The sequence below is a fragment of the Girardinichthys multiradiatus genome, chromosome 15 (assembly GCF_021462225.1).
Source record: "Girardinichthys multiradiatus isolate DD_20200921_A chromosome 15, DD_fGirMul_XY1, whole genome shotgun sequence".
In the NCBI taxonomy this organism is placed as follows: Eukaryota; Metazoa; Chordata; class Actinopteri; order Cyprinodontiformes; family Goodeidae; genus Girardinichthys; species Girardinichthys multiradiatus.
Window position 1 is genome coordinate 13,035,391 of NC_061808.1, and position 17,529 is coordinate 13,052,919.

At 37.7% G+C, this 17,529-nt stretch overlaps 2 protein-coding genes across 3 annotated transcripts; both read left to right on the forward strand.

Moving 5' to 3' along the window:
• Positions 1-1,280: 1,280 nt before the first annotated feature.
• Positions 1,281-6,953, forward strand: LOC124881778 (syndecan-2-like). Of its 2 annotated transcripts, none has more exons than XM_047387550.1 (5): positions 1,281-1,683; positions 3,830-3,908; positions 4,044-4,111; positions 4,206-4,314; positions 4,403-6,953. In XM_047387550.1, exons 1-5 carry the CDS (start codon positions 1,618-1,620, stop codon positions 4,564-4,566), a joined length of 486 nt encoding a protein of 161 aa, XP_047243506.1. In that variant the 5' UTR covers positions 1,281-1,617; the 3' UTR covers positions 4,567-6,953. The 2 variants fall into 2 exon arrangements, with proteins under 2 accessions (XP_047243506.1, XP_047243505.1); XM_047387549.1 differs by having other exon boundaries at positions 1,302-1,683; positions 4,041-4,111.
• Positions 6,954-7,996: 1,043 nt separating this feature from the next.
• laptm4a (lysosomal protein transmembrane 4 alpha) lies at positions 7,997-17,094 on the forward strand. Its single transcript, XM_047388676.1, has 7 exons — positions 7,997-8,237; positions 10,944-11,064; positions 12,095-12,171; positions 13,013-13,135; positions 14,817-14,912; positions 15,134-15,232; positions 16,201-17,094. The coding sequence occupies exons 1-7, from the start codon at positions 8,067-8,069 to the stop codon at positions 16,273-16,275; spliced, it is 762 nt and encodes a 253-aa protein (XP_047244632.1). The 5' UTR covers positions 7,997-8,066; the 3' UTR covers positions 16,276-17,094.
• Positions 17,095-17,529: the final 435 nt, after the last annotated feature.

Sequence of the window (17,529 nt, forward strand, 5' to 3'; positions counted from 1 at the left end):
TAGCTCATCCAGAGTGTTGGGTCTTGAGTCTCTCAATGTTCTCTTCACAATATCCCACAGATTCTCTATGGGGTTCAGGTCAGGAGAGTTGGCAGGCCAATTGAGCACAGTGATACCATGGTCAGTAAACCATTTACCAGTGGTTTTGGCACTGTGAGCAGGTGCCAGGTCGTGCTGAAAAATGAAATCTTCATCTCCATAAAGCTTTTCAGCAGATGGAAGCATGAAGTGCTCCAAAATCTCCTGATAGCTAGCTGCATTGACCCTGCCCTTGATAAAACACAGTAGACCAACACCAGCAGCTGACACGGCACCCCAGACCATCACTGACTGTGGGTACTTGACACTGGACTTCTGGCATTTTGGCATTTCCTTCTCCCCAGTCTTCCTCCAGACTCTGGCACCTTGATTTCCGAATGACACGCAGAATTTGCTTTCATCCGAAAAAAGTACTTTGGACCACTGAGCAACAGTCCAGTGCTGCTTCTTTGTAGCCCAGGTCAGGCGCTTCTGCTGCTGTTTCTGGTGCAAAAGTGGCTTGACCTGGGGAATGCGGCCCCTGTAGCCCATTTCCTGCACACGCCTGTGCACGGTGGCTCTGGATGTTTCTACTCCAAACTCAGTCCACTGCTTCCGCAGGTCCCCCAAGGTCTGGAATCGGCCCTTCTCCACAATCTTCCTCAGAGTCCGGTCACCTCTTCTCGTTGTGCAGTGTTTTCTGTCACACTTTTTCCTTCCCACAGACTTCCCACTGAGGTGCCTTGATACAGCACTCTGGGAACAGCCTATTCGTTCAGAAATTTCTTTCTGTGTCTTACCCTCTTGCTTGAGGGTGTCAATAGTGGCCTTCTGGACAGCAGTCAGGTCGGCAGTCTTACCCATGATTGGGGTTTTGAGTGATAAACCAGGCTGGGAGTTTTAAAGGCCTCAGGAATCTTTTGCAGGTGTTTAGAGTTAACTCGTTGATTCAGATGATTAGTTTCATAGCTCGTTTAGAGACCCTTTTAATTATATGCTAATTTTGTGAGATAGGAATTTTGGGTTTTCATGAGCTGTATGCCAAAATCATCTGTATTAAGACAATAAAAGACCTGAAATATTTCAGTTAGTGTGCAATGAATCTAAAATATATGAATGTTAAATTTTCATCATGACATTATGGAAAATAATGAACTTTATCACAATATGCTAATATTTTGAGAAGGACCTGTATGTGTGTTGTTGTTCTCGTGAGAATTATCCTGCACACATTTATAGATGGAGCCTGAATTTTAGTTTAAAATAACTGAAACCATCACACACAGCAAGGAGGATGGAAAAAAATCTCTAAAGAACTACAGCTACTGGAGACGGGTCGTTGTGGAGTCTCCAAAACATATGCTTAAATTTAGGTGCTTTTAAGCCTAACTGGGTGTCCGTGACTTGTGCAGGTCGTAATCCTCCCATCTAGTGGAGTGAGTGACAATTTCCACGGTGGGTGTGGTTTAGCAGCTCAAACCCAGCTGGAGCTCCAGGCAGGTTTCTATTTCTTATTTTTTTTATTTTTTATAATCAAAGCTCTTCCAAGGAAGGAGGAGGGAGACGCGTTAACCGAGGGGACTCTACCTGAGCTGAGAGATGCGGTTATTCCTGTCAGTCTCCGTGTTTTTAGCGTTGGGATTAAATCTTCCTGAAAGAGTGTCGGTGAGTCACCTTGTGCCTTTAAAGCTTATTAAACAGAGGAGACATGATGGTTACCTTCGTCTCACGCTTACCTTTCTCACTTCCTGTTGCTGACCAAGAACGTCGAGCCAAAAATGTCACCGAGGTTATGTGAAATCAAGCAGCTTGGAGTTTTCAAACTTCCAACTAAAACTCCATTTCAGAGACTGATCTTACTCATTGGGTTATTTATATCCAGCTACAACTTATGTTGGTTGTTGTTGGGTTTTAATACTGAAAAGCGCGACTCATAAATGACTCGTTTACTCGTCGGACAAAAAAAAAAAAAAAAAAATTAATAATAATTAATTAATTAATAAATCGTTACACAGCCCAGATTGTATCATTATAATTTGTTTTAAATTCTAAAAAAAAAAAAAAAAAAAAATACATATATTAAATTCATTGAAGGTTTAGGGACCAACATGGATCGTGTTTGATCACATTTATTTATATACAATATTAAATGAAGTGCACCTAAATAAAAAAGTGGGAGAAAACAGTCCTTTCTGTATTTACAAGCACCTTCCCCTTGCTGTTGTTGGTTTACTGTAGGCCTGTTTAATGGGTGTGGAGCAATTGACCTCAATCATAAAGTTCTATAGGGATTTCCTGATAAGGTTGAGCTATGCTTACAAATTTAAGGTATGTAATTATGTTTTTTTTAAGACCCCAAAGAGTGCTGTCCTGATCCAATATTGTTGCAGACCCTGGATTTGATCACGTAGTGATATTTTAATGCTGATTACAGAATAGCATGCTGAAAGTGAAACATGAGCTGTAAAATATATGATTTATTCAGTGTTTTTAAAATATTAAAACTTAGATAGTTAACTCAAACAATTTTAAAGAAACTTTGGATTGAAGACATTTAAGTTTTTTTGGTTTTTTTTTTGCAGCCAGAATGCAGCAGTTTGAAATAACTGACTACCCACAAGACACAGGTGTCTTTCTTAAATCATAGCCACAAAACAGACAAACAAATTTTTTGTTATGCTTTTAATTGCAACATACTTGATCAACAAATTCAAATTGTGCTTACAGTGCCTTATGTAGGAATTGTCATGTTCCAAACTCAAACTTCAGTCTATTTTATGGGGATTTTATGTCATAGACCAACACAAAGTAATGGATATTGATTTTTTTTAAATATCTGTTTTGCAGCACCAATGGCCTTTATTTTTCCAGTAATTTTTGACAGTAGTTACATAGGAAATGGGGGCGGAGAGACATGCGGCAAATGTCGCCAGGGCTTGAACCTGGGACAGCCGCATCGAGAGCTGTATATGGGTTGGGCGCTTAACCCCCTACACCACCACCGCTGCACCTGGATATTGAATTTTTAAGTATTGTCTCAGATTCTTAATTGTAATTAGGTGTTGACTTTGACTGGGCCATTCTTTCACACGAATATGCTTTCATGTAAACCGTCCTATTGAAGCTCTGGTTGTATGTGAATGGTCATTCTCTTGCTGAAAGGTGAACCTCTGCATCAGAACATCTGGGTATCAGAGTAAAGGGGCTGAATACAAATGCAATGATTCCTCTTCCTTCCACTTCACAGCTGTGCCCTACTTTGTGTTGGTCCGTCACATAGATTTCCAATAAAATGCATTTAGGTTTAGAAAAGTTAAAGGGGGTGTGGATACTTTTGCAGTGCACTGTGTTTATAAGCACTTACCGTAGCTCCTCTGGGTTTATTGTAGGCCTCTTTAGTGGGTGCGGATAGTATGACACAGATCATGAAGCCCTATAATTATTTCCTGATAAGAATTTGCTGTTGCTTCAGTTTTACAGTTTGTATTTCTGTAGTTATCAGATGTTTACGGGCTTATAATGAACAAGGATTAGACATTTTCATTTGTTTACTCAAAGTTTTTAAATTCATTGACGAAGCCAAGGAATTAGGTGCTGACATAACATACGGGTGGAGTGATGAAGTCATCTACTGTTATCTGCACACTGCTTTACTGGTGATGATTACCTGGAACATTATGGGATTGTCAGGGGAACTTTGTCTCCTTGGCAATATTTATTTCCGCGTTACTTTATCCTTTTTAGGAAATTGTATGTTTCCGTGACTGTCATCTACATGCTAAAATTATTTAATTTTTCTTCATGAAATAAGCTTTCTGGACTTCCAGAGGACTTGGAGGGATCAGCATACGACCTGGATGGTTCTGGTTCAGGATTTGATCCAGATCAGGGTAAATCTGGACACGTCTTTGTTTTCCATCTATTATAAAATTATCCCTTTTCTTTCTAAATATTCTCAAAACATATTTTTGTCCTTTTTTCTTATTTGGTTTTTTTGTCTGGTGAAAATGAAAAACTTCAAGAAGGGACCAACAACAAACCTGGCCCAGCTACTGTGTCAGACCCAGGAAAGGAAAACACAAATACTGCCAAAGTATGGTCCATTTTAAAAGACTTAACCTGTTTCATTGCCTTTAATGTGGTTCATGATGCAGGAAATAATGCGGTTGCTTTTTGTTTTGCTTTAGAAGTCTTCGAATCTGAACGTAGGCGGCTCAGACAGGCATGTCACTGTATCGGAAATGGTTTTTATCTCAAACAGCAAGAGTTTACTTGAAAACAAAGAAGTTGCTGCAGGTACTGTGGGACACAGTTTATAGCTTCACCACCATCAGTGTGCCTGTGAGTTTGAATTGAGCTCAGTTGTTTGCATTTACATCCACAGCTGCCACTGCGGGGGGAATAACAGGAGCAACGATTGGGATTTTGCTATCAGCGATCCTGATCTACAAATGGAGGAAGAAACACAAAGAAGAATGCATTTTTAGCCAGAAAGGGGCTTCGGATGAAGACTATCACAAATCCAGCAGGGAAGTGGTTTTTATTTAACAGGTTGGTTTTAAATCTAGAAAACACCACAGGGTGTCTTTTGCTTCCTTTCTTCCTGATTGTGGAGAGCTGCTATAAATTAATTTTTTCAAAGGAGTAAAGGATCACGGTTTTTTGCACAGTGCCACCAGAAAGTATTCACTCCCTATTCACTTTTTCAGTATTTTGCCAGGTTCTATCACATCCGTCCATTGTCTATAAGGGGAGGGGGAGTTGGTTCTGTCTCAAGCAGTGATTGGCAGAGAGGTAGGGTACATCCTGGGCAGGTCACCAGTCCAGAAGAGGGCAAAACAGAGACACACAGGACAAACAACCATGCACGCACACACGTAGGGCAATTTTAAAGTAGAACATTTAAATTCAATGCAGAGAGAGCACAGGCTGGCATTCAAAAACAGGTCTTTCTTGCTGCAAGTCCACTCTACCATGTAGGCCTCATTGTTCAAGCGCACTAGCTCTTCTGGTTGGTTCCCCTAAATGCACAACAGAATGCTTGGGCTTGGCCTTAGTGACCATTGGGTTTTTGTTCACCTCTCTGACCAAGATTCTTCCACCCTCATTACCCATTTTGACTGAGCAGACAAATATAGGAAGGGTCCTGGTGGTTCCAAACATCCTCCATTTCTGAATAATGGAGGCCAAAGTCCTTTTAAGGATCTCCAATGCTGCCAAGATTTTTGTACGCTTCCCCAGATTTGTGTCTCGACACTGTCTTAGAGGTCTACGGACCATTCCTTTGACTTTGTTGATTGGTTTCTGCTCTTGTATGTGCTGTCAACTGTGAAGCCTCATGGGCTATGTGTTCCTTATTTAAAATGATGTCCAATCAACTAAATATCGCAAAGGTTGCCTCCAATCAGGTTGTGGAAATCAGATGAGATCAGTTTTAATTGTCCTAGCAAAGGCTGTGTTTACCTATGTACCTATTATGTTAAAATCTTTCTATTTTCTTTACACAAATGCCTGAAAACATGTTTTCACTTTGTTGTTATGGGTTATTTTGTCTATATTTGTTTAAAAATTAAACAAAATCAAATCAATTTTAAAATCAGGCTGTATTGTGACATAAGTGAAAGAGAAGGGGTGTGGATACTTCCTGGTGGCACTGTAAATATTGTTAATCATTTATTGTTGACATTTTATTTTAAAACATTTATTTACCATAATGGATTCAGTTTATTCTATATTTAATCATTGGTTTGAAACGAGATGCAATGCACTTTTTATCTCTTCAGTCAGTAGCGTTTTCCACTGTTTTTTTTCTGTAGCATTTAATATAAAAGCATGAACAAAATACAAATTTCTGTGGCAGCTTAGTCTGTGTTGTCATTATAATTAAATGTAAATGCTATTACCCTACTACAGTTTCTAGATCTTGGTGTCATTAAAGTCAGAACTGATGGCTCTGTTTTTCATACTATTTCATGTTTTTATTTGTGTATGGGGTGATTTAGTTCTATAGCGGCAGTGAGAAATATTCTGTCTTAGTTAGCTACATAATGCAAAATAAGTTAATAAACCTGGCATTTAACTGGATTTTTTTTTTTTTACAATTTGTTTAGGGTAGTGTTTTATAATGCGTTACTTCATGTCCGATGATTCTCCTTACTTGTATGCATGCTTTGATTCAACAGTAATTTAAGATTTGGGGAAAAAGTAATCAGAAATCACAAAATTTCTGCAATAATAGAACTGTATACCTGTCATAAATATTTTATTTTTTTCCCATATTTGTACGTCCACCTGATGGAATGGGAACAGGTCATGCCTTAACATGCTTTAATGCTGCTTCATCACTTGAGTTGTGAACCTTTAAAGATTGAATGTGTGTTGTGGGCCCTGGCACACAGAAATGCAGTCTTATGGAAACCGAAGCTTGGACTGAACTAAAAAAAAAAGAGTAGTCAATCTCTCCTGAGAAAACTGTTAGAAGACCTTCAAAAATGTTGAAGAACTGTTTCTCAGGAGCACTTGTAAGAATGTCTGGCTCCTTAGAAGCAAGAAGATCATGTGATATAATTTAATATACTATTTATTAATTAGAATATTATTGAAAAGTTAATTTATTTTAGTCACTCGATTCACTGATATTATGTACATTAACTACACAGAGACTGTTTTCAAGCTTTTATTTCTGTGAATTACGATGGCTTTCTACTAACAGTTGATGAAAATACCACATTTTAGATTAGAATATTACATCAGACTGATAAAAAACTTTTTAATACAGAAATGTGGGGTTATTGAAAGTTATGTTTAATACCTGCTTAAAGGTTATTTTCAGAAGGTCCTTTTAATCTGACATATTCTAATTTATTAAATGACTACATCTGCATATATTTTTGTATTTTAAAGTTCTTAATAAAAGAGTTGTTCAATAACTTTAATTTGTTTATAGTACTTTGTCTTGTGTTTCTATGATACAGATTTTTCATTATATACCCTGTTTAGACTTGTTTAAACTCAGACAGGAGTATGTTTTATGGAAGCACCATTAATGTGAATAGGTTCCTATTGTGGTTATTATATCTGGATATATGACCACTTTTCAGTGGTCAAATATCAGAAATGGTGAAAATAATTTTAATTTTGTATGAATCCTGGCGCAGAATCTTTTTTTGGCATAAACTATTCATCAAAAAAAGAGTTGAGGTTGGATCCATTTCAGAAGTGTAATGTTAACCAGTTTTGAAGTGGATTTAAATTCATTTTCTTACTGAACCATTCAGTTGTGTCCAAGTTTCAACCATCCAGCTGTTAATTTAACTGAACTTGAAGAATATGGAGGTAGGCCTCCATCTTCATTATTCTGAACACTTAATGCAATGCATCACTGCTGCTGGCAGTAAAACAACCTCTCAACATGATGCTGCGAGCACCATGCTTGGCAGCTGGTACAGTGTTTAGGTTTGAAAGCATTCTTCCTGTGAAAGTACACAAAATGCTCAATGCAGTTTAAGCTTTTTTTCACATTATCACCACAATAATGTATTTTGTGTGATAGACCAAGACAAAATAATCCATGTTTATGTATTCTAAACATAAAAATATGTAAAGTGATCAGCCCCCTTTATTCTGATACGCCTAAATAAAATCAAATGCAACCAACTGCCTTAAGAGGTTATCAGGAAATAGTTTAGTGAATTAACATGTAAAACATGCATTAGAGCTACTGCATGCCAATTAGAATACAGACAACAAATAAATAATTTACTGGCATTCTAATATACTCCTTTCTGTTTTTTTTTTCATAAGTTTTTATTTAAATCTTTAATTCTTTATTATTTGGAATTTTGCTGTCCAGCAAGCTAAATAGGCCAAAGTTGTTGGTCTTTTCCGGGTTTGAGATCTTCTTCGATCCCATTGGTTACAACTCATACCAATCAAATCCCTTTTCTCCGCCCATTCCGGTACGGCAGAGCGTTTGTTTTCATCTACCGTGTGCGCAGATCGTCGAGGGAAGTGGTGGGCGTTTCTTCGCGTTCGTTCGCTGACTGTTGATGCTGAGAAGATTTTTCCGACGTTTCCTGCCAGTTCTCCAGATGTTTCTCCCTACGCTCGTAGAGGACATGCACCACTTTAAGCCAAGCCGAGATAGACTGTACACCACCCGGTGCTGCGGATGTTGCCATGTTCGAACCGGGACCATCATCCTGGGAACATGGTACATGGTGCGTAAGACGGTTCTCGACAACGGTCAATACGCCAACGTTAGCCTGCGTCGTTCGCCTGTTATTAAGTTTGCGTTATTGAGGAGTTACATAAACCTTGCCGTTTAGACACGGGTAATGCTCGGCTGTGATTTGTTTTTGGATGTTTCTGTATACTTAAATGATTTCTAAGTTCAGCCTTCGACCGTCAAAAACCTGTTTTATATCGAAGCGATGCTAACGGGATGCTAAGGTTAGCCAAAGCTAGCTAACTTATCAGCTGTTTCTTCTGGATAAGTCCACTCAAGTTTAATGTTAGAAGTAAAATTCAACAATCTTTTACAACAAATGTTGTCATCGTATGGTGGTTGGGGGTCTTTGTGTGAGATCTAAAAGTGTCAAACCTGGGACATTGGACCTAATTAGCCGATTTGTGGCTAACTTCTGCACAACGGTTGTCAGATATTAAGATAAGAATCCGCAAAGGCACATATAATACAAATATTGATGCAGTTTGGTCTTTAAATGCCGAATACGTTTATATACTAAACTACAATTTAATATTTGCTCTTTTAATTAATTGTAATTATTCTTTGTTTATTTTGGTCTTTGACTAGCTGTTAACGTTTTGTTATTGTCCTCTACAGGACACCGTTTGCTTATTTTATACCTCTTAATTGTTCCTATACAGTCTGGAAAGGTATGACATTTGGTTTAAGGGTTTCCAGGGTCCGGATAAGTACGACAAAAGGAAACGGAAGATAGGAAACATATTTTTAATTGCAGAATTTATTCCCTGTCCCAGTGCTTAAATGTTGTATCCATCCACCGTTTGTCCGCTGATCCATCTTTGCCCATCATCTGTCATCCATCCATCCCGTCCATCTCTGTTTTTCAGTTATACATTTATCTATTCTTTTGTTAAGTGGTCTGTCCATTTTTGTCCTTCATTTTCCTGTTTTACATTCATCTGACTGTTTATCCAACCATCTATTCATTCATCTGTTCAAATGTCCGGTATCTGGTTTTTGAAGGTTCAATATTTAAATGCTGATCACAGTAGAAGTGTTGAACTTTTGTTATTTTACTTTCAAACTTGGGCTAAAATGACTGAGACTCCTGTGGATTTAAAACTGGGACAGTATGGAATTTTGACATGGAAAAAAAAACTTGTTTTAAGTGAATTCATTTTTTCTCCTCATAGCACATAGCAATGTGTTATGTTTTGTCTGTGTTTGTGAACCCTCTGATTGTTTTTAGCTTGACAAGATTGAAGTTGATACACACTAGGCCGTGTTTTTTATAGTTTCCACTGAATAACAATACTTTTTACTTTGTTACTCTCAAGTTTTCCTTCATATTAAACAAAGTCTGGTGTGAGTGGGTCATGAAACTATGAACACCAGCCTGAAAAAGAGCATCTGACTTAATGGAAGGAGACATGATTGTTTGGTTAATGTGCCTAACATTTGTGGTTTGCCACCATCAGTTGATTGGTCCAGATTTGGACGTTTAGGTTTGTCCATTATGGCATTGGGGCCATTACCAGCAACAATGTTACTGTGCACTATTCCAGCTATCTACCTATGAAGTGCCATGTGTGCGGTTTCTACCTGCATCTTGCACCTTGTTGTTGTGGAACTGTCTGTATATTTACCAGTTCATTGCTTTGGACCGTGTTTAGGATGAACTCCAAGATTTGTTTTGATGTTTACTTCTAAATGGTGGTTTATGAAAGTCTTGCGAAATGTTTGATCTGCTTGTCTTGTGAAGCTTTTGGGTGTCCACCTTGGCCAAGCTATTATATCTGCAGGACTATGTAGTAAGTAACAGAGCAAACATGTTTTTGCCTTTGATTTTGTTTTTGTCAGTTCTCCTAAATTCTTAGGACCTGCTTTATCCCGGCTTCCATGTTTCCTTGGTCAAAAGTAGTCTGCGCCAGACAGTACCTGCAGATTACAGCTGAGCTCAGTGGACTCATCCTGGTCTCTGCTGATGGCAGTGGAGGAGCCAAGCTCAGACCTAAATACAAAGTGGCAGATTTCAGAGAGATTGTGCTCATACCAAAACTTTAGCCGCCATCACAACACATCTTTTTCTGTGCCTAGACTGTGGTATGAATATGTAGAGTCTCAGTGGATGAAACGGATGTCTACGTTTTCAAATTGTAATACCTACTTACCAAATGGAGATAAACATTTTTTTTTCCCAGGAGCTGCTTTGAGAAATATTTGATTGTGATAACACTTGTGGAAGATAATCCCCCAAAAAAGCTCAGTTTGCAAAGCCTTTTAAAATTGATATGCGTGTAAGTAAAAATCTAATATTTGTCAAAACGGCTTTAAATTATTCCAACCCTTTTTCAATCAATTTTGAAAAGGGGTCAGAAATTTCCAGTCTTGCCTGTAAACTTTTTAATTTAGGTTGCCGAACCAGATTTTCGTTAGTGTAGCTTTAATTTTTTTTCCTCAGGAGTTGGATGAGTACTGATTCATATCATTTATTTAACGCACACACACCAAACATGATGTTGTTTTTTTAACTTTCATCTAGTCTTTTGATTTTTAATTTGACTGTTCTTTGCTTTTAACTTAAAAATGGTCTGGTTTCATCTTAAAAATGCAGTCCGTGCCTCTTTAGGTGTTTGTTTTATTTCATTCATTATCTGCAGCTTGAACGTCAAGCTCAATGTAACTCAAGTGTTATCCCATGCTTACCTGTATACAGGTGGTTAACCTGTTAATGGGAATCCTCCTGACTGTGGCTGTGACGCACCCAGAGAATGTACCAACCATCGACCTGCAGTATGAGGTCATTGACCATTACTTTGCTTCCGACAGGATGTCTGGTAAGCCCAAAGGATCTGCCTAAGAATAATTTTCTACAGAGAAAATACTCAGGTTGAATTTAAATGATCAAAAATCCGAAGAGCAATAAACTCAACTGTGTATCTGTAAGTTTATGACATCTGTTGTAAACCTTTGGATTTAACTTAGGTTGGATTGACTCTATATGTCAGTATATAACTTCAGATTTTTTTTTCTTATAAAGTGCCCTTAGACATTTGTTTTGAAATGGCACAATGGAAATAAACTAAATTAATTTCAAATAAAATAAAATGAAATGCAGAAATATCTCTCTGAAACTCATAGTAAACATTTGCATTTGCTGTTTAAAAGTGAACTGAGTACTTTGGACTGGAAAAATCTAGAAAATTAGGGAATTTTGAAATAAAAAAAGGGGTGGAAACCCCGATTTGGAACTCTTCACTGAAGCACCATTAAGGTCACTGTTTGGAATTGGGTAAATGTCCAAAAATACAGGATGATGTTCTCTAATATGTCCTGTAAACTTTGCTAAAAAACAGATTTAGTCAATCTTTTTCTGACAACATGGTAATGCTGGTAAAAATTTTTGGAATGCTGAGCTTATTCATACAGTAGGTCTAGGTTATGAGCTCCAGTAGTGTTTTCCAAGCTGCAGGCAGTGTCACACGGGCTCACACTGATGCACAGATTGTTTTTCTCTGAGCTACAGAATAACAAAGAGCTCATACAGACCTCAGCTCTGGTACAGGCGACCCGTATAACAGTTAACAAAGTGAGACGATAGTTGATGAGAGAAAAGAGGAAATGAAAGGTAGGCCATTTAACTATCTCAGACGGTGTCTTTCATATTTACTGGCTGAAAGAGATCGACATTAATGCTCCCCAAGGGCTGCCCTTTTAAACCTGAGTGTGATGGCCTTCTTGGCAGCATATCCCAGCTGCCTCTTTTGAGCATGGGCAAATATCCATTTTATCTAGCCTAATGGCCTCTACCATGCACTACAGCTATACTCCAACCAGGATTCACCAGTATCCCTTTCTCTTTTGCAGAAAATGCCTGTGTTGGATTTGCCATCTCTCTGCTGATGCTCACTATCAGTGCCATGATGGTATACGGAGCCATCACTGTAAGTCAGCTGCAGATTTTACAACATATTAAAGGGATTCTCAGGTTTTCCTGTGCAAATATATAATCCTACAATGCACCAGTGGAAGGAGTTCAGCTTCATGGTTGTTTGAAAATCAGCACCATGGTTGAGAAGTATCACATAATAAAGGCTTGAACGAGTTGTGATGTAGGAGGTTTGTACCACACCATGCTGTGTTTTCACTGCGTGTCATGTTTACCTCACAGGCCTGCCTGATGGCAACAGGAACAACAGGTTTGATAGATTTCTCACCTGAACCTCCATTAAACTGCTAGCTTTGACTGCACAGTTAAAGTATGACTCATATCTGCTACATGAGGAACATGAGGCATGCAGATTATCTGCCTGAAAGTCATACTTCAGCTGTGCTACGACAACTTTCCAATTAAGTCTATTAGAAACCCTTCCAGTATAGTATGGCAGCTATCTCCAGATTTGAAAAATATTAGGAATATAATTTTAGTTTGAGTGACGTGAGCTTCTGTCCCAGTCCAATGGTTTTGTGTTTTAGCTTGAAGTAAAATCAAAAATGTGTAGTTATTAAAGGAAGAACCACCCTGCTTAATTTTAATTTGATCTCTTCTAGCCTCATATAAACCAAATCTGTATCTAACACACTTTGAAAAAATATTTTAATTCCATAACCAACAGACATAGGAAGAGAACATTTGCTTATTTTGGTATTAATTGTAAGAATGATGTTATTTGATATGTTTAGCGGTTGGATGAAATTGAGCATTGTGGTCCTTCCAAATTCAATAAAGATCTTTCCAAGTTACTGTTTTATCTTGCATATTTGAACTGTTCCCACCTTCCTCAGCACCGTGATGGATGGCTCATCCCATTTTTCTGCTACCAGCTGTTTGACTTTGCTCTGAGTTGCCTGGTGGCCATCAGTTCTCTCACCTACCTTCCCAGGATCCGGGACTACCTGGAGCAGCTGGTCAGTCCCAACAGTTTGCTGTCAGCTTCTACCTATTTTTACTTTAACTTGCAGGATTTTTTGGACATTGCCCTTGGCTTGTTTGTTGACTCATTCAGTGTTCCCTATATGAGCCACACAGCATATTTTACTCATTAATAAATGGGAAGTCGTATTTATTGTGCATCACTGACAGTTGTTCACTTGGATTTCCATGAATAAATGCATGATTTTATTTATGTGAGATGATCCATTTTTACATATGATGCTGTAGTTATTTTAATTACAGCAACCTCCAGTTGTATTCATACCCTTTGAACTTCTTCAAATGTTGATATTACAGCCAGTCTCCAGTGTCTTTCATTAGGTTTTTATGAGATGGAGCAGCACAAAGTAGTGCATATTTAAGTGTGGAATATTTTTTTACACACAAAAAGTTAAATAGGGTTACATACATTTATTTTCAGACCCTCTAAGCCAACACGTTGTTGAATCCCATGTTAAGTGTTACAGTTGGAATAACAATTACAAGTCTTTTTGCTTATGTCTCTACTAGAGACAGAATTTATTTGTCCATTCCTCTTTGTAGAAGATCTACAGCTCAGTCAGATTAGATGGAGAGGATTTATGAGCATTAGTGTTCAAGTGTTGCCACGGATTCTCAATTAGGTTTACGTCGAGACTTTGACTAGGCCATTTTAAGACATGAATAAGATGGGATCTAAACTTGGGGTGCTTGTGTTCAGCCCTTGAGAGCAAGTACAGAGGCCTGATTAGGAGCCATTCATTTGATTCAGGTTTGTTGGAGAATGAGTGCATCTGGTAGCTGCAGGATAGTGGGTCTCGGGGAAACCTTTCCATAGGAGCTGTTGGCTATCTTCTGATCAACTCTGACCACATTCCTTGTTCTTCTTAAAGAAAAGCAATCCCATAGCATGATGCTGCCATCGCCGTGTTTTAAAGTAGGGATGGGTGAGGGTGTTCGGTCATCTACTGTGTTCATTAATGTACAAATCTCCTAGGCCTTCACAGAACAGCTGCAGTGATACTGAGATTAAATACTGAGCTAGTAAGTGAAGGCAAGTGATTACACTGAATTTTATTTAGGGGTTTCAAGGTAAATGGGGTTAAAAACTAATGCATGCCACACTTTTAAGTTTGTGGGTGTAATGTCACAAAATGTTTAAAAAAAAAAACTTCAAAGGTCTGAATATTTTTACAGGTCACAGTAGAGAATGGTTTAATAAATAAGTCAAGTACACATTATTGTTGTGGACAAATAAATGAGTGGCAGTAAATACCGCCTACCATTTCCAGTCCATTGGAAGTAATTATAAAAGCTGGCCCAGATTTAGCTGCACTTAGCAACATTTTTAATAGAAAGCAGTTTACGTAATCAGGCCTTGGGGTCATTAATAGAGAATTATTCAAATGACTTTTTGAAATCTATCGCTCATACACACAAACTGCACTCCTAATGGAGGACACTGTAACAAATTACCATTTATGATTTTACAATTTTACACCAGAAACGTAAAATATACTTTTTCTGGAAATAAGTAGTATCTGTCTGTCACAACACAAGTCACAGTGGTGCTCACAAGGGTTCAGTTCTTTGAATTATTTGTGTGATGATTGTGTAAACTGAATTTATATTCTCAGACTTCACAAATTACCCAACACTGTTCTTTTTTCCTTTCAGCCGGATTTCCCTTATAAGGATTATCTCCTGTCTCTGAACTCAAGCTGCCTCCTCCTCTTTGTGCTGGTCTTCTTTGCCTTCCTGATCATTCTTAAGGTGATTCTATCAGTTAAGCAGTCAAAAACCTGTTTACACCAATGTCCAAGTTACAATTCAGTGTATGCTCTTCCATATGTCATACACCCAATAAACATGTAACCAATTATCTGGCTGTTAAAATATGCTTTCTTGCGTTTAGCTTGTTAGATTTACAAGCAGAGAAAATGACTCATGTTGCTTTGTGGCTATGTGTAAATGTACATCTGTATGGCTTCCAGGCTTACTTGATCAACTGCGTGTGGAACTGCTACAAGTACATCAACAACAGAAACATGCCAGAGATTGCTGTGTACCCTGCTTTTGAGACCCCCCCCCAGGTATGTGTGAGTCAGTCAATATTTCTGGGCAGAAAGTTGCTGATATGATGACATCCTGGTACAAGATTTCATGGGTGTAATGTCTAAGTCGAGGCAGCAGGTGGCCCACTAAACGCATACAGGAAGACTGTCATGCTTAAAACAGTCTGCATTGTCATAATAATGCTTTAAAGGTTGTTTTCTGTTCTGACTGTAAAGTATTGAGGTTCAGACTTTTAAAATAATGTAAATGTTCTTGCTATTTTTAGTAATGGCAGGTATATAGTTCTTCAATCTTTGGGGAAATGTTTTTTTTTTTTTTTAAACTGTTTTCTACACTTAAAGACTAAGAAAAGCACCAGTTTGGAACATTTGTATTTACAAAGATTCAATCATGATGAAAAACATGTTTTATGTAATTATTTTCCTCAAGTCTGTGAGATTTTTCACATTTGAAGGTAAAAAAAAAGGCAATAGCTACATTTGGAAAGCTAATAATGTTTTACAAAAGCAGTCACATATTCTCCTTACAAATATTAATACTTAATCAGTATAATATGACCACCAGATGTTTTTTTAATTTCATGTTAAAATTATTTTATGCAGGTTTCACGTTGTTTAAAAATGTTTTTTTGATATTTTACACTAAAATATATTCAGTTTTCCAGATCTATAGACAAAAAAAAAGCTGATGACATCTAGAAAGTTGGTGTTCATTGATAATTCTTCATAAGGCAGTTGCACATTCTACCTGAACAAAAATTACTTCCAGATATTTCTTTTTCTTTTTTTATTTCAGTGTTGAAAGTTGAATAATTTTATTGTATTTTCTTAAACCCACATTTTTGGGGTTTTACATATTTACCTATTAAAAAAAGCACCTAGTACATTTGGAAAGCTAATCAGTTTTTCTAGAAAACAACCATATTTCTGTTTAGTTGCCTGCCAACTTATTTGATCTAACTACTTCGTTTGCCTTTCTTGTATAGTACATTCTGCCCACCTATGAGATGGCAATGAAGATGCCAGAGAAGGACCCTCCTCCCCCTTACATGCCAGCCTAAGCACCTGCCGTGTCACCGGGACACGGACAAGCACACCCAGCCATCATATGCATTCCTTCATGCCCCGTCTAACCCATTACGAACCCCATGAAGCTCCTGTCCCCCTCTGAAACCTGTATCTGTGTGTGAGGCTTTTGAAGATGTTTTGTTTAACCTCTCCGCTGTATTTCTTTGGTGTTTATAGAGCATCCTGGAGATGTGATGGGGAAAAAAGGTGTGAGAATTAAAACGTGTGTGATAATGAATGGATGAATGTGAAAAAGCATTGGAAAGACCCCCCCACCCTTTCTATCCTAGACCCTCAGCCCTTTTTTAAGTCATAGTAAAAGGGAAATGTGAAAATATTTGCTCATCAATCCAGCACCATTTTATTAATAGATCAATATATGAAGTACTAAAGAATTGTTCAACTATGACAATCCACTTCTTAGAGCTCCTATTGTTGAGTTGTGTTGGAGTTTTCTGTTGCTTGTTAAAACCTGAAGTATTCCGCCTCTGCCTTGATCCGAGTCTTTAGCACTTTTTTGTCTGTATTTATTTAGCTTTGCAGTAGTACGGTTCACAGCATCATCACCGCTTTGCTGCAGTGGTGTTTGAGCTTCTGAGTTTGTTTGTTTTCCAGCTGGAACTGAAGGAGAGCAGAACATGGATCGTTTTTTTTCTCTGCCTCTTTCTCGCCTGACATGCAGAATAACGGCTAGTCTTGTGAACATTAGTTGTTGCATGCTTATCAACGCAATCCTCCCGTTACTTTATTAGTAATGATTTTCTCCCTGTGGAAAAAAACAGTTGACTTAAATAAACAATGTGTCAGAACAATGTGAAGATCTTTTGACTTTATTTCTCCCCCCCCCACATCCTTCAGCTTTCTTACCTCAGATTTTTCTAAAAAAAAAAAAGAAAATCTGCCATTCCCTTAAATTCTTCTCTTAAATTGAAATATGAACCAATCTTGAATTTACTCTTAATGTGCACATGCATACCACAAATCTGGTCATTATCCAAAACTGGTAAGAAGTCCAGTTTAACAACAGACCTTGAACTATTTTACAAAGAAAAATGACTAATGACATTACTCTGTGTTGGTGGATCATATAAAATCCCAGCACAATGCATTGATGTTCTGAAATGGTAACGTTTTCTATGAATGAATAGCATTTTTCTCATTGATGTTGAGTTTTGTGGTTAAATACTTATTCTTTATCAAGCTGAAGAATGCAACTTAAAAATCTGCGTTTTAAGACGCAAAAATTA

Bases quoted from the DNA above. Each gene is read 5' to 3' on its own strand.
- LOC124881778 (XM_047387549.1), top strand. From the start codon at position 1,618: ATGCGGTTATTCCTGTCAGTCTCCGTGTTTTTAGCGTTGGGATTAAAT. The intron at 3,909-4,040 runs GTAAATCTGGAC...AAAAACTTCAAG, and splicing joins AGGATTTGATCCAGATCAGG to AAGGGACCAACAACAAACCT. The intron at 4,315-4,402 runs GTACTGTGGGAC...TTACATCCACAG, and splicing joins AAACAAAGAAGTTGCTGCAG to CTGCCACTGCGGGGGGAATA.
- laptm4a (XM_047388676.1), top strand. From the start codon at position 8,067: ATGCTGAGAAGATTTTTCCGACGTTTCCTGCCAGTTCTCCAGATGTTT. The intron at 11,065-12,094 runs GTAAGCCCAAAG...TCTCTTTTGCAG, and splicing joins TGCTTCCGACAGGATGTCTG to AAAATGCCTGTGTTGGATTT. The intron at 13,136-14,816 runs GTCAGTCCCAAC...TTTTCCTTTCAG, and splicing joins GGGACTACCTGGAGCAGCTG to CCGGATTTCCCTTATAAGGA.